Here is a 14,011-nt window from a genome sequence, read left to right as displayed (position 1 = left end):
TGTTGCGGTCAGCAGCACCATAGAAATACATTTCACAGCCTGCCACAGCAAGACTCACCTTCTCCCCCATTGCGTCTCTATTCGTGCTCATCAGCCCCATTCAGATGACCATATGGGGGAGACAGTGGCATGAGATCTCCTCCAGAGAATTCATTAGCAGCCCCGACTTGTACATTGGCAACATCCTTCTATCTACTTGAGGTGGCCAGTGAGGTTCGGGCTTGTGGGCATCCTCCGGCAATGACGCCACAACTTGCAGCAGCAGAAAAGTAATTGGACTGTTTGTCAAAGAAGTGGAAACTGTGACAAGACGCTTGGCGAGTCCTCTGCAATGACTGCGACACAGAAGGTGAGCGCAGGGCTTTGTGTATCCGTTATAAACTGTTGACTGTTTGTAATGACGGTTTAATTGTCGCAACTCGACTGGACGGCTGAGGTTAAACAAATGCCAGAGATATGGGGAGATTTTCTTCTCGCACAGGGAGACGACATGATGCGCAATGTATAAAACACAGCAGATAAAGAAATACTTTAATGCTTAGCAAATGACCAAACAGAACAAAAGCAGTGGTAAACATATTTTGCATTCAGTCAGTCTGAGGACAAATAAATATTTCATGTACATATGCCTAATAAAATAGATTTGTGTTTTTAATATAGACAAAACAAAGTCTAGGAAGCTTAATAATTCATAACTTATACAGTATGTACATATTTAAATAACCCATCAGTCTGATGAGCTGTTTTCTCTGTTTCTACATCAGTCTCTGTGGGCTAACAGACACTGTAAGTCATAATCATGAGTCACACATGCTTGGTATATCAGGTCAAGTTAATCCCCATCAGGAGCCAAAGGCATTTGTAGTTTGGCTGTGGCTGCAGGAACCAACTTGGCAGGTGAAGGGCCTCACTAACTCATGAACACCTTGGTTAGCAGAAGAGACGAGGCTGCTGGGTTATGGAATGTGCATCATATTCACTGCTATGCAGGGAAACCCTTCTGTTTTCGTCTGAGTATTCAGAAGTGGCTGCCCATTATTTCTTCTTCACGGGCGAGATCTTCATGTCCTTTCTTGCTGTTCGTCTGTGCAGCGTCACGTCGTCGTCTTCTCCCGTCTGTTGCTTGGCAAAGTTGACAAACACCTGAACAAAAGAGAAATTCATTCAGAATGTGATCAGAGGCATTCTGGCTCATTGACTTTGCACCAGTTCCTCATCGCAGGCATTAATATAGCATTCCCGCCATTGACTGGATTGGAATCGTATGCAATTCCAAACAGAAAAAAAGCATTAGGAGGTATAAGATTAGCTCTCACATAGTTAACTATTAAAGTCATCTTGCAATGACATCCATTGTCTATAACAGCGTATCCCTGAAGGCTTGTGCAGCTTGCAACAGAAGTGAAAAAAACGAACAAGATGAATAATAATACAATCTTTCATGTTTTAATACCAGCGTCCTTTGGCCTCATATCCACTCTCCGCAATGCAAAACTAAAGTTCTTACACACTTTCTTGTCAAAATGCTCGTCTAACCCACTTCAGTTTTAGTTTCTTGCACATTCAAGAACTTCATTCAGACTTCAGCCACTTTTACAACCTTGAAAACACCAGAACAAAAGAGATAAATAAATAAAGTGTTCAAATATGGCAATGACATCAACAGGCAAATGCATCATCCTGAATCAAACACTTTGGACAAACTGGAGTAACAAGTTAAAAAAAATAATATGTCATGTGTGTCTATGAGAACAGGTGTACAGCATGGAAATAAAGTGTTGGTTTACATAGACAAACTCTGGTTTCAAAGGAACCTTTGAAGACAAAAAAAAAATGGTACTCTTTAATGAATTTCAAAGTTTACAGGCACAATTTGAAAGCCAGTTTGCACAATTAAGTTCATTGTTCTAGTAGGACTAAGTGGTTAATTCCTGGCAGGTTTTCTTTTTGGCATTTGTAATCTAGTATGAATGTACAACGCAGTGTTATGAATACTGTAAGTGATCTGTTTTAAAGCTTATATTATCCATATTTCCATACTACACATTAGTAGAAAATAGTTATTTTTTATTATTTGTCGTTAGATGTCTTTCTAGCTCAGTAATTTCCCTCTATGCATTAATGGAGCACCCATCTCTTAAACATAGGAGGAAGAAGGAGGTGCTCCTACAAGCCATATGAAGACACCAAGTCTTGCCTAACTGTAATGTTTTGCCTGTAAATGGCGTCGACCTTGCAGTCTCTAAATGACTATTTTTGCTTCCTTTTTCTATTTTTTCCCAGTGATGCATCACAAGAATTAATTTTGAGCTTTTCTGAGTCTAAATTGTTCCCGAAAGCCAGAATTGAAAGTGATCAAGTGAACTAGTTTTCCCAACACAATTACGAATTAGGTTTACGAGAACATTCTGTAATTGGGTATCCGATGCTCGATTACGTTTTGTTAGCAAGCATCTGACAGCAGCTCTTATGAATTTTTAACACATTGCAATCTTTTTCTTTTTAAAAATAAAGTGTAATTGTTTTTGTTGTGATTGTCACATCTCAGCGTTACCTGGTCCAGTGTTGTCTGGGAAACAGAGTAGTCCTCGATGCTGAGCCTGTCTTTATTGGCCACCACCAGCTGGAAAATCCTCGCCAGGGAGGATGAGGCAATTTCATACTGCAGCGTGTTGTAGTGTTTCTCCCGCTGAACACAGCCGGGGAAGGAGTTCTCCATAAAGCTCTCCACAGGCTCCAGTTCTGGACACAAGCCTGCTTTGGCTCCCCTGATTTTCATTGTCACAACGTAGCCGTCGCCAAATCTGGGTTCGAGGAAGCAAGGCACAGAAACACTGCATACTGCTTTCTTTGGTGGCTACAGCTCTGAACATTAATGCTTCTGTCATCTATAACGTGATGGTATATATGTATATACCATCACGGTATATATATATATATATTAATGCTAGCCTCAGACTTACAGTCACAGATTGGAACCACAGTTATTGGGTAAGTAAGAAACAAACTCTTACTTGTATTTGAGGTGCTGGATGGTACCAAGACACTTGAAGGTCCCGTTAACCATGATGGCCAGTCGGGTGCATAGAGCTTCACACTCCTCCATGCTGGTGGAAAACAACAGCAATCCATCGTTATTCATGTCTGTGACCTTTGTCGCCTTGTCAGACCACAAACTTTAATACTTCTTATTAGAGCTTTATGTAAAGGATGAACACAAAGTAGTGCGTTTATATGAAGTGGAAGGAAAATCTTTAGTATACATTGGTTTTAAAGTCATACCACAAAATCTCAATTGGATTTAGGTTTGCACTTTGACTGGGCCTTTGTAGCAGATGAATAATGCTTTGCAGACTTCTTGGATTTCTTGTTCTGCTGAAAAGTGCAAATTGGGTCTCTTGGCTATTACTCTAAATAATGATGTCCTTTTCCAGCCTGTCAGTTTAGATAGACAGCTTAACCTTGGTAGGTTTGTGGTTCAAAATGATAATGTTCTATAACCAACCCCAACTTTATCCCCGACCTTTCTGCTGTATTGTATGATCTCTAAAATGTTATTTGTTCATTTGTATTTCAATAAATTTAATTATTATTGACAAGTTCATTTATTTCTGTAACTCAATTCATTATGTGAAATATAATATACAGTAATTACATAAACAGATCATTTTCAGCTTACAAGTAATGAGAACATATTTAGTTGCTCAGAAAATTAGATTAAATCAGACCAATTAAAGAAAACATTTTAATAAAGAAATGTGAACCTAATGAACAGTTTGTTTAATACAGGCTTTAAGGTGTTTATTTGGAAAGGTAGCAAGGATCAAAGGAACAAATATCCCATTTTAAGGAAATGTACATGTACATTGAAAATAAATGACTCACAAATGGATTGAATTTCCTACTTAGGTGAGTTTTGGAGCCAGCTGGTTGCACTCGAAAAAATAAGGGGATTTTTATGGGACTTTTATTTTTGTTAAAATGTTAATTATATGTAGAAATTTCCTTCCACAAACAATAATATCGGAATGTTTTTTGGGGTTTTTATGCCTTTGGAAACAGGCTAACTGTGCTTGGTTAGCTGCTGACACATGTTTGTGGGCCAAGATTTTATTTCATCACAAGGTTTCGAACCTGTGTGACGTTAGCACCACGGCCCTGCCGTCCTGAATCACACTCATGATGGCGTTCCACAGAAAGCGGCGAGAGTGCGGATCCATCCCAGTCGTCGGCTCATCCTAAAAAAAAAAAAAAAAGGAAAACAGCTACAGAACAAACAACAAACTTGTCTCTCTGAGCACATAGCACCACACGAACAGAGACCAAGTCCTTATCTCTATCAGCATATGGCAACAAATCACAGATTTATGCCAGTTTGAACTGAACTGCGTCGTTTTCGTGCCAACATATAAAACATTCCAGGCCAGGCCTGACTGAACCCATATGGCTTACCATCTGGATCCATAGACTATTTCATTGATAAATTCTTGCATAAAATCTAAAAAACACAAGCAAAGGGCTCTGTAGCTTGTCGTCGTTGGCTCCCCTACCAGCAGGACCAGCGCAGGGCAGCCAATCATTGCGATGGCTGTGGACAGTTTACGCTTGTTGCCTCCGCTGTAAGTTCCTGCGCTGCAGCCAGCGTATTCTGTCAGGCCCAGCTTCTGGATGCCCCACTCTGCCACCTGCAGAAGAAACAGAATCTAAGTTCAGAGGCCACTTCAATGCATCACTGGCGGATTCCTTCATAAAAGAATACGCCAAAAAAAAGGAAAAAAACAGATGGGAAAAATGGGGATGGAGTAAACAAAACGTGAAGAGAAGATGGAGGTCTTTGCCATATGTGTAGCAGAGTAGAACATCCTACGGTGCTTCAATATGTGAAGCAGCTGGAGTCCCACTTACTCTGGGGATCTCTGATTCGGGCACCCCTCTGAGTCGGGCGTAGAGGTAGAGATGCTCCCTGCCGGTAAGAAGCTCATCAATGGCATCAAACTGGGGGCAGTAGCCCATGTTCTGGTGCACGTCTAGTATCTCTGTCAGGATGCTGCCGATATAAACACAATATGTTACTTGAGATACTGCAGGAGCTCAAAGGATATGGAACATTTTTAGATGGCGTTAGCTGTATGGAGACATGATGCAAATGTCTACATTTAGAAATTTGTCAAAACAACATCAGATTCGGGGTGTCAAAAGTCTGATTCTCTCTCTCCTGATTAGCACATGTTCACTTGTGTTTAGAGACGCGGGTCAGTTTCATTATCAGATGGTGTCCAAACGGTCTAATTCTCAGAGCTGTTTTAGGATTCACCCAGCTGGAACTACATGCAGGATGAGCCAGGAGCAACAAACTTTTGTCATTACATAGAGCACTGAAAAAATATTCATACTCCTCAAATTTTTATGTATTTTCTTGGGGGGGGGGAGAGGGGGAGGTTGAGTGCAGTACACAGAAACAACGTGGTGAAAGCTATGACATAAAAGGAAAATAACATGGTTTTCAACTGAAAATCATTTGGCTGCAAGTACTAGTTTAATTTCAAGATGTGTCAGGTCTAATAGGCATGACATTTTATCTTGCATTTTAAAAGTTTCACTAACTTTTAAAATGTCTTATGGATGTGCATTGCAAAATTGCTAAGTTTTGTACAATTTTTTTTACAATTGTGTTCATTAGGGTCAGAGTAAAAGGAGCCCAATGCATTCTGTAGATTTTTGTGTGTTGAAAATGTTGAAAATCTAATTTAACAATTATCCACTACTTTTTATTGGTCAATCTTATAAAATTAATTTGAAATGTATGTAAGTTTATGGGTCAGTTGGTATAACTACATTTGCAAGGTACTGTGTCTTAATTTTTTTTTTTTTTTTTTTTTTTTAAGCAGGGACAGGAATGCCTTTATTATTCAATAAATGAGCTCCACCTACCTGTACCCAGCCACAGTAGCCTCTCCAGAGCTGGCATCAGTGTCACCTGTCAACATTTTGAAAGTTGTTGTCTTCCCAGCTCCATTAACTCCCAGAAGGCCGAAACACTAACAACAACAAAAGGACGCCATTAATACCAGAAGCACAGAAAACTGTGGCACTATTATAAAGAATGAATATCATCAAGAAGCTCAAATGTTTCCTCTCTTATGGTTTCAGTCACTAATCTGTGCTTTCTCAGGTCAGGGCATTGCTGTAAAGTCAATGAATCAATGCAATTTGCTGTCACTGGTTAGATGGAAAATGTTTTTCCAATCAGCGTAGCATTGTATTCTAAGCAGGATTACATGGAATATTAATCTGACAGTATGACTGGATTGATTTGACTTTATACTTTACATATAGATCAGATCTGTTTGTTTTTTCAAGTGCTTTGAGATTTATCATTAACCGCCGTCACAGACAAACTGATTTGAATGACATTTTATATTGTGTATAAATATCTATTTCAACTGTTTTCATGAAAACAAAATAAATTTAAAGTTGTGAATTTTAACTATTAGCCTTTATTTATTCACAGACAAACAGACACAATTTGTGGCAAAAAGAAAAGATAGAAATAGATCTCAGCATGGATGAACTCGGTGACTTCACCTCGCCTGCAGGGACTCCCACACAAATCCGGTCCACAGCTGCCCTCTTTCTGCCCACATACGTCTGTACAGAGAAACGATAATATCTCATTTTATTGGAGCAGTACCAAAGCAAATGTAGCGACCACAAATATATTTTAAAACACACCTAACTGGTGAATCATGTGCAGTGTCCTGACTTCTGAATTTTATAATTTCATATATCTTAGTCTGGTAAATTAAGATTATTTGTTTGTTTGGTGGAGTGAAATGCAGTTTGTGGACAAAGGAGTTAAGGACAATTTTATGTAATTCTGAAGATATTTCTTTAGTGTCCACTTTATGTTCCTCCTTTTTATATGTAAAAGAAAAAAATTATAAAGTTTAAGCAACTTGGGCAGTGACAATTATTTCCTCCAGAATTGATCTAATAAAATATCTTATTCTGTTATATAGAAAAAAATGAAACATGATACAGTCCAATGCAACAAAAAGAAATTTCCAAATTACCATCTTTTATATTAGATAAAACTTCATTTATTTATTTTGTGTGTGTTTTATTTAATATTGGTATGTATACATTTCATATGTTCACAAATGCACCAAGTATTTTATTTGATCATCCTTTTATTGTCAAACATGGCTGCTGTAGTTAGGCATGGACAAAGAACAAGATCAAGTTACGGTTTCAAAACTGCTAACGTTTTTGGTCATACTGTTCCTTTAAATGAGATCTGATCTGCACTCCTCAGATCGTTCCTGAACAGTTAAGTGTTGTATTTAGCAGCTTTGTGGTGCTGATGGAGGCTGCAGCTATCAGGGACTGTTGTTAGTTTATGCAGCCATTGTCAGATGGTAGATTATTATATTTATCAAGATAATGTAATGCCGGAAGGAAAATAGCTTCATATTATCATAAAAATATTACTGTTTGGTGACTGTTTAATTCATGTGATTTATGTGAGCAAACACCTAGTATTCAATACACTAAGTAGTAAGAATACTTTCTAAGAATCTTAGAAAAGATGCGGAAAAGTTTGATGTAAAGATTTTTTACCTTTGAGAGGTCCCTGATCTGCAGGATGTCCTTCTTGCTTCCTCCCTCATATATCCTCCGCCTTTCCTCTGCAACATCCTCATCCTCATCTTTCACTACAGTCTGTTTACAGTCTGGTAACCTGAGAAATAAAGAACAAAGTCCTCTAAGGAGGAATCGACAAGACCAGAGAAATGCCTTTTCAAAAGCTAGCTTGAACAGCTAATTCAAGCTAATTGCTGAATTAGATAATTCAAGCTATTCGGTTTTAATATATTTCCATTCAGTGCATTAAATGTTGCTTGTGTGTGTCAATTGCAAGCTCTTACCAGTGATCCAAGAAGAACCGATACTGGATCAAAAGGTTGAGACCAAAGTACACAAAGCCTTCCACTAGCATAAAAAAGATGTTTTTTCCCACAAAGTCCCACCGGAAAGGATCCATCTTGTATTCTTCACCTTTAGAAGAGAAAAAAGAAAGACATACCACAATATTTTGACTTGTGATATGAAACACACACACACACACACACACAAAAATCAAAGCTTTACAAACAATTTAACATTTTGTCAAGAATTCCTATTCTCATTTTTTTCTTCTTATTTTCTCCCATTAAAACAACAAACTTGAGTGCAGTTAAATGCAATTTTTGTGGTACATCAAGACAAAGCAGTGCATAATTCTCAATTATGTAAGACGATAGATCAATTTCAACATTTACATCACAATAAAAAGCAGTATAAAGTTGTTTTTTTAGAAAATAAGCACTTTCCAGACTCCCATAATGAGCATACAGAGTTCGTAACCTCTGTGAAAATCCAGCTGTTCTGTGAGACACTCAGAGTTTTGTTGGAGAACATACAGCATCATGAAAACCAAGGAACAAAGCAGACAGATCAGGGGTAAAAGTTGTGGAGAAGCTTGAAGCAGATACAGATCCTAAGCTTCGAACATCGTACATAGCAAACAGAAAACAGAAACCGCAAGAAGTAATGTTTGAAGTAGGGAAGGAGCCATGTAGAGGACACAGAAAAACATTTAGTAGAAAGTTATCGGGTAGGATGACCTGCAGGACAAAGGTGAAAACTACTACAGCGCATCTCCCTGAGAATACCATGGTGGTGACGGAATCAATCTGTGAGGACGCTCTTCTTTAAGAGTGACGGGGAAACCGAGTTTTAAACTTTTTAATATGTTCTTGCACATTCTTTGTCAACACTTTTAACGAGTGAAACACCACGCGGCGCTTACCAAACCTGGCGTAGACATCAGTTACAGCCTGATTCATGGCCATGTCTATCAGTCCTCGCCCCAGGCAGAAGTGAGGAAACACCAGCAGCAATTTCTTCAGCCACTCGTTAAACGTCAGCAGAGCCTGAAAACACAGGAACACGTCGCAGCAGCGACGATATGAAAACACATCTGATGGCATAGAAACCAGAGCTCTGCGACAAATACAGGCTAATATTTATGTTCCATTTGTAAACTGTTTGCAAAACACAACATGATGGTGCCATGCTTGGGACTCGGTGTAAAACTTTATCTGTAAACAGACAAAAACAATCTCAAGTAAGCATTTGTGTTGTGTGTGCCCATTTTGAATAATGTCCTCATTTTGGCTTTGTTTTTTGTTTTTTTTTCTGTATGGAAAAAGAAGTTCTTTTAATGAAGCTAATTTTTCAAACTTGGCAAGAATGATGGCAATTTTATAATGCACAATTTTATGAATACTTTTTGAGAAATATCAACACACATTAATATGACTCAGTCCACCTGGAGAGCATCTCTCATGACTCATCTGCGGTGAGAAAAATGGAGCGCAGATGTTCAGAGGAGACAACCATCTGCTGGAGAACGGGCTCTATGTTTTTATCATAGTAGATTACAATGAGAGTGCATTCTCCAAACTTTACCCAGCTTTGGTTTTACCCTACTGCCCCCCCCTTTTTTTTCTTTTTAAACACATAAAGTTTGCATACATATTTGTCCGGACAGAGTCTTCAGACCAAATATTGTCTTCCACACTCAACCTTGAATGTTTAGGCCTCATTAAAATGTTTTCCACATTATTCACCGAAATCTACCATTTCCTCTTTGACGCACGCTAAAACAAGTTTGAGTCCGATCTTAATTAGCATCTCCTTGTCCCCTCTTGGTATTTTTTTTTCCTTTCTGGTTTGTCAGACACTCGTCTGCCCTCGAGGCCTCACAGCAGACTTTAGTCCACATCTGCATTAATCAATTTATGTTACTTGCAACTGAGGGGATCCAGACGTTCAGAAAACATGGCTTGTTTTGAGAAATAATTCACCTCTTACAGCCGCGGGCAACAGTACGAAACAGAAACAGGAGGAATTTGCATGAATGAGTTCTTCAGCTGCAGGTCAATTTTTTCTTTTTTCCCCAGCGATGATATGACAGATACTGATCTATAATTGTTCCCCTTATAATAGCATAATCTATTTATTATACACAATCACACGCAAAACGGTCTCTTAATATTATTGTGTGAAATAATACACTAAAGAAACAGACCTCAACATGACAGTTTTCATTTCTGTACTTGAATAAAGCAGTAAATTGCTCTGTGGGATGAGTCTCATGTGGTTTGGTAATAATTGAAAAACTCACTCAAGAATCAAATTGTTTGTGGTAGATATATTTGCCCACAGTAAATTGACACCTCTGGGTAAATATGGAAAGTAGGAGCGTTAAACAATTACAACTCGTCTTTTTAAAACTTACTTAAAAACTAACAAACACTTACACAGTTAACTGGGATGTGACCTGATCTGCATCATTGCAGGTCTAGCTGTGGGTTTTTGTTCCATAGTTTCTGGCTTCTTCATGTAATAACTGATTACATTAAGTTTTTAGAGTTCTGCTCCAAGTTAAATTGTACATCTCTTCCACTACTTGTTACTAAGTATGCCACTTTTACTCATTAACTTTATTTCTTACCCACATTAAGTCCTTAACTTTAATGAAGAAGCAGCAAATTTTACTTTGTTACAGTAAATCTTTCTCACTCACCTTAAAATGATCAGTACTTTAGGAATAATTCAGGTCAAACCATTAACAAGCTTTTCCTTTTGCTCATATTTCGGTTATCGTGTGTCCTTACCCGATTGTTTTCAAAGAGTTCCAGGATGAAAGTGATGGCGCTGCTGTTGATGCCGATAAACAGATTGATGCAGGACAGAGACACGTACGCAGTGCTTGGGACACTAAATACGTAGGACATGGGGTACATCATGGGTGTCACTGACCACCTGAAAGGAGAGGCTGAGAATTATGAAAATAGCATGTTTAAAAGGCAAATGTCACGTTTTAGAGCCATAAAATGCTCAACAGATGTGAGAACACACAATATCAGCTACAATGATCATCTATGCAGGAAATGTGGGTGAGCTGCATTGACGTAAACAGGCAAAGAGGGCAGATTTCTCCTCTTCAAATTGGTGTTTCTCTCTGTGAGAAACACCAATTTGCCCCATGAAGCAACGGGAATCCTGGATTAAAGAAAAGGAACAGCTCACACCTCAGAGGTTAGCACAAAGCACAATTCATGCCATGGCAACTGTTAATAGTTTGAACAAAACCCAAACAACCAGATGAAAGCCACCACCACACCTGGTGTTTGTGAGCATAATCATCTTTTAGGTAAGAACAACTTTTTTTTACATCACATTTTTTATTTCATGTGTAATCTGTCAGTAGAATATGTTGATGTTTACAGATCCTGTTAACCTTTGGTGTCAGATAAATAAAGTTTTCTATTCTATATCAATGACTTCTCTATGCAAATGATCCTCCTGCATCTTTAACTTTGACTTTCTTGAATTACAGACTTTGCTCTTTTGAATTCCTCCGTATTGGGTGTTTTTTAGGTCTCTTAACTCCTGCCCTCAGAAAACATTTCTCCTGACTTTCATTTCCCTGCCAAATATATTTTGTATAAATCTTCCCTTTATAAAGTCAATTTTGAGATAGAGACTTTATTATTACTACTTTTATCTGAGATCAACTTTGGGTAGATAGATCATTTTTATCTTGTCTGCCTTTTTGGCTGACTTGTGTTTGCATTGTTTTTCCTGCCACACTGTTTAATTTTTTTTCCATTACTGTGATGGGCAACACATTTAAACACATTTGAAAAGGAAAAAAATATGTTGAAATTAATTGTTTTTAATCTCTTGGGCGTTTAATTTCCTTTATAAATATAGACATTCGGATGAGACAGGCTGGATTTCTCCATAATATCTCTCCCAGAAACACAATTTGCACTTTACTTCAAAATGCTTTACACATTTACTTTATATTTAATTAAACTACATTTAAAAAAAAAAATCAGCAGTTTACCCATAAAGAAGAAGAAGAGCTATTAATGCTGGGAGGTTGGTTGGTGACGTGTAGCACTTTTTATCAAATGCCATGAAAATGCCAACCACCATTGCAGTGCTGAGAAAGTAGTTCATCTGAGAGAGAAATAAACGATGAGATTATAAAGCAAAATCTGCAACAAAAAAACAACAAATTAAAGATTATATAAAACTCATACTATCACAATATATTTTAAGAACTTCTTTTTCAATCTGGAACTCTCTAATTAAAACGGTATTCATAAACCACACACACATTTGTAAGCAGTTTCATTTACGGAGCCGGATCTTACTCACCATGTCCCAGAAGAAGTTGGCCACCCAGTACACACAAGGACTCACTCCACTGACAAACTGCAGGTGTTTGGCTTTGGTCACTCGCTCCTGGATGAGGTAGAGGACGAAGCTGGCAGGGATGAAGGACATGGCGAAAATGACACAGATCGCCACAACAGCGTCCACAGAAGTGGTCAACCTGCAGGAAGAAAGGAGGAGAATGAAATCACAGCTCTGGTCTGGGTTGGATTTTTGTTTTTATTAGATGCTGGAATGCAGTGACTGAATAAATGCAACCAGATTCTTCATCGTTTTCAGTGTTGGATTATTCCATGGCAATTCAAATCTGTTTACATTAACACTTTTTACGCATCTTTACTAACGCTGGTAATTTTTGATCCCACAGCGTATTCAGACTGCTTTTGAGAAACTATGATTAAAAACTTGCTACAAAGCAGATACAAAAACCAAACACAGTGTTTTAGACTTAGCATTTCTAATCCTTCAAAACAAAAAAAAACACAAAAGGTGCAGCTTTGCTCACACAGTGACTTCAGAAAGCTGCTCCTTGGTTAGATTCAGAGGGTGATTGATGGCGGTGATCCCATACTCGACAGGTTTGGCGAACGAAGGGAGGAAGGCTCGCAGAATGGCGTTGTTGGCCACATTCATGAAGGCCACCATGGCGTGCCAGCCTTTGTTATTATACCACACCTGACAGAGGATGGTAGAGGCAATACAACACATCCAAACAGAAATATTCATACGCCGAGTGCAAGCAAGCTTTCTTCATAAAACTTACCTTTACATTAAACTCGCTCTCCATGAAGTGTAAGAACGTACCGATCTCCCTCAGGGCAAGTCTGGAGTAATGACCCTGTGAACAGGGGAGCTCAGAATGAGCCGACTGGATGGATTACTGTCTAATGTAGAGGTGAAAGCAATCAGAGCATTACCCCCGTTATGTTGAGCATCTGTCCCAGCTGGCGGAAAACGTTCTGGATATCTCTAGGATCCACGTCTAGGACGGGAAGTTGCCCTCCTACAGAGAGGCCTCCATACCTGAAAAAGATTCAAACCTGGAATTAAAAGAGAGAAACGTCGACTTCTAGATACAGAGTGAGACTAGAAATGCAGGTACCTTTGTTCATTCACCCAGTATTTGCTCTTTAAGCTGCAAAATAATGATAAGAAAAAACGTTATTAGTAAAGGTAAAAAAAAAAAAAGAGAGAGAGAGAAAAAGAGAGAGAGAGGTAAAACGACTCCTTTGCATTATTATTATTTTTTTTTAGGATAATTCTCTGCTGTTCCAGTCCAACCTGCCTGGTTCTGATGAGACTGGGGTAGGTTTTCACCAGATAGTCAGAGATGTTCCGGTCGGTCAGATCCAGCATGATGTCTCCCGTGGCCTCCACCCGCTGCCGAGGGGGCAAGCCTCCCGCCCCAGCAGGGCAGATGGGCATCATGGTCAGCTTCTTGCTGGTGCTGCACTGGCAGGAAGGCGACGGGTTGCGCTGGTTCCACTCAGGACTCTGTAATATGTTGTGGACCACAGGGGAGACGCCAGGTTGCTCCCAGTCTGAGGCACTGGTGTTGCACATCGTCCTTGATAAAACAGAGACAGGGATGACACATAATGATCTGTGCTACATTTGTGCTAATGTTAATTGAGTTTATGATTTAGAATATTTCTCATGGCATTTGGCACAGCCTCCCAGACTTATTGAAGGCAAGTGTAGAATTGTTATTTCT

At 38.8% G+C, this 14,011-nt stretch overlaps 1 protein-coding gene across 4 annotated transcripts in view; it reads right to left on the bottom strand.

Annotated features, from left to right (window-relative positions):
* Window positions 1–579: 579 nt before the first annotated feature.
* Window positions 580–14,011, bottom strand: part of abca4b (ATP-binding cassette, sub-family A (ABC1), member 4b) — a 46,312-nt gene continuing 32,880 nt past the window's right edge. For all 4 annotated transcript variants that reach the window (XM_016677476.1, XM_016677474.1, XM_007564210.2 and 1 more), the window contains 19 exons: window positions 13,583–13,864; window positions 13,400–13,432; window positions 13,215–13,320; window positions 13,061–13,135; window positions 12,803–12,972; window positions 12,280–12,457; window positions 11,963–12,078; window positions 10,725–10,872; window positions 8,852–8,975; window positions 7,929–8,058; window positions 7,621–7,741; window positions 6,586–6,648; window positions 5,932–6,038; window positions 4,906–5,047; window positions 4,551–4,685; window positions 4,135–4,238; window positions 3,015–3,107; window positions 2,555–2,804; window positions 580–1,143 (listed from right to left, as the gene is read on the bottom strand). In XM_016677476.1, coding sequence (XP_016532962.1) covers window positions 1,036–1,143; window positions 2,555–2,804; window positions 3,015–3,107; window positions 4,135–4,238; window positions 4,551–4,685; window positions 4,906–5,047; window positions 5,932–6,038; window positions 6,586–6,648; window positions 7,621–7,741; window positions 7,929–8,058; window positions 8,852–8,975; window positions 10,725–10,872; window positions 11,963–12,078; window positions 12,280–12,457; window positions 12,803–12,972; window positions 13,061–13,135; window positions 13,215–13,320; window positions 13,400–13,432; window positions 13,583–13,864 — 2,485 coding nt within the window. In that variant the 3' untranslated portion in view covers window positions 580–1,035. The remainder of the gene's footprint in view (window positions 1,144–2,554; window positions 2,805–3,014; window positions 3,108–4,134; window positions 4,239–4,550; window positions 4,686–4,905; window positions 5,048–5,931; window positions 6,039–6,585; window positions 6,649–7,620; window positions 7,742–7,928; window positions 8,059–8,851; window positions 8,976–10,724; window positions 10,873–11,962; window positions 12,079–12,279; window positions 12,458–12,802; window positions 12,973–13,060; window positions 13,136–13,214; window positions 13,321–13,399; window positions 13,433–13,582; window positions 13,865–14,011) is intronic.

This window comes from Poecilia formosa, unplaced genomic scaffold, assembly GCF_000485575.1.
Source record: "Poecilia formosa unplaced genomic scaffold, Poecilia_formosa-5.1.2 Scaffold156, whole genome shotgun sequence".
Lineage (NCBI taxonomy): Eukaryota > Metazoa > Chordata > Actinopteri > Cyprinodontiformes > Poeciliidae > Poecilia > Poecilia formosa.
This window is presented reverse-complemented; position numbering and strand designations above follow the sequence as displayed.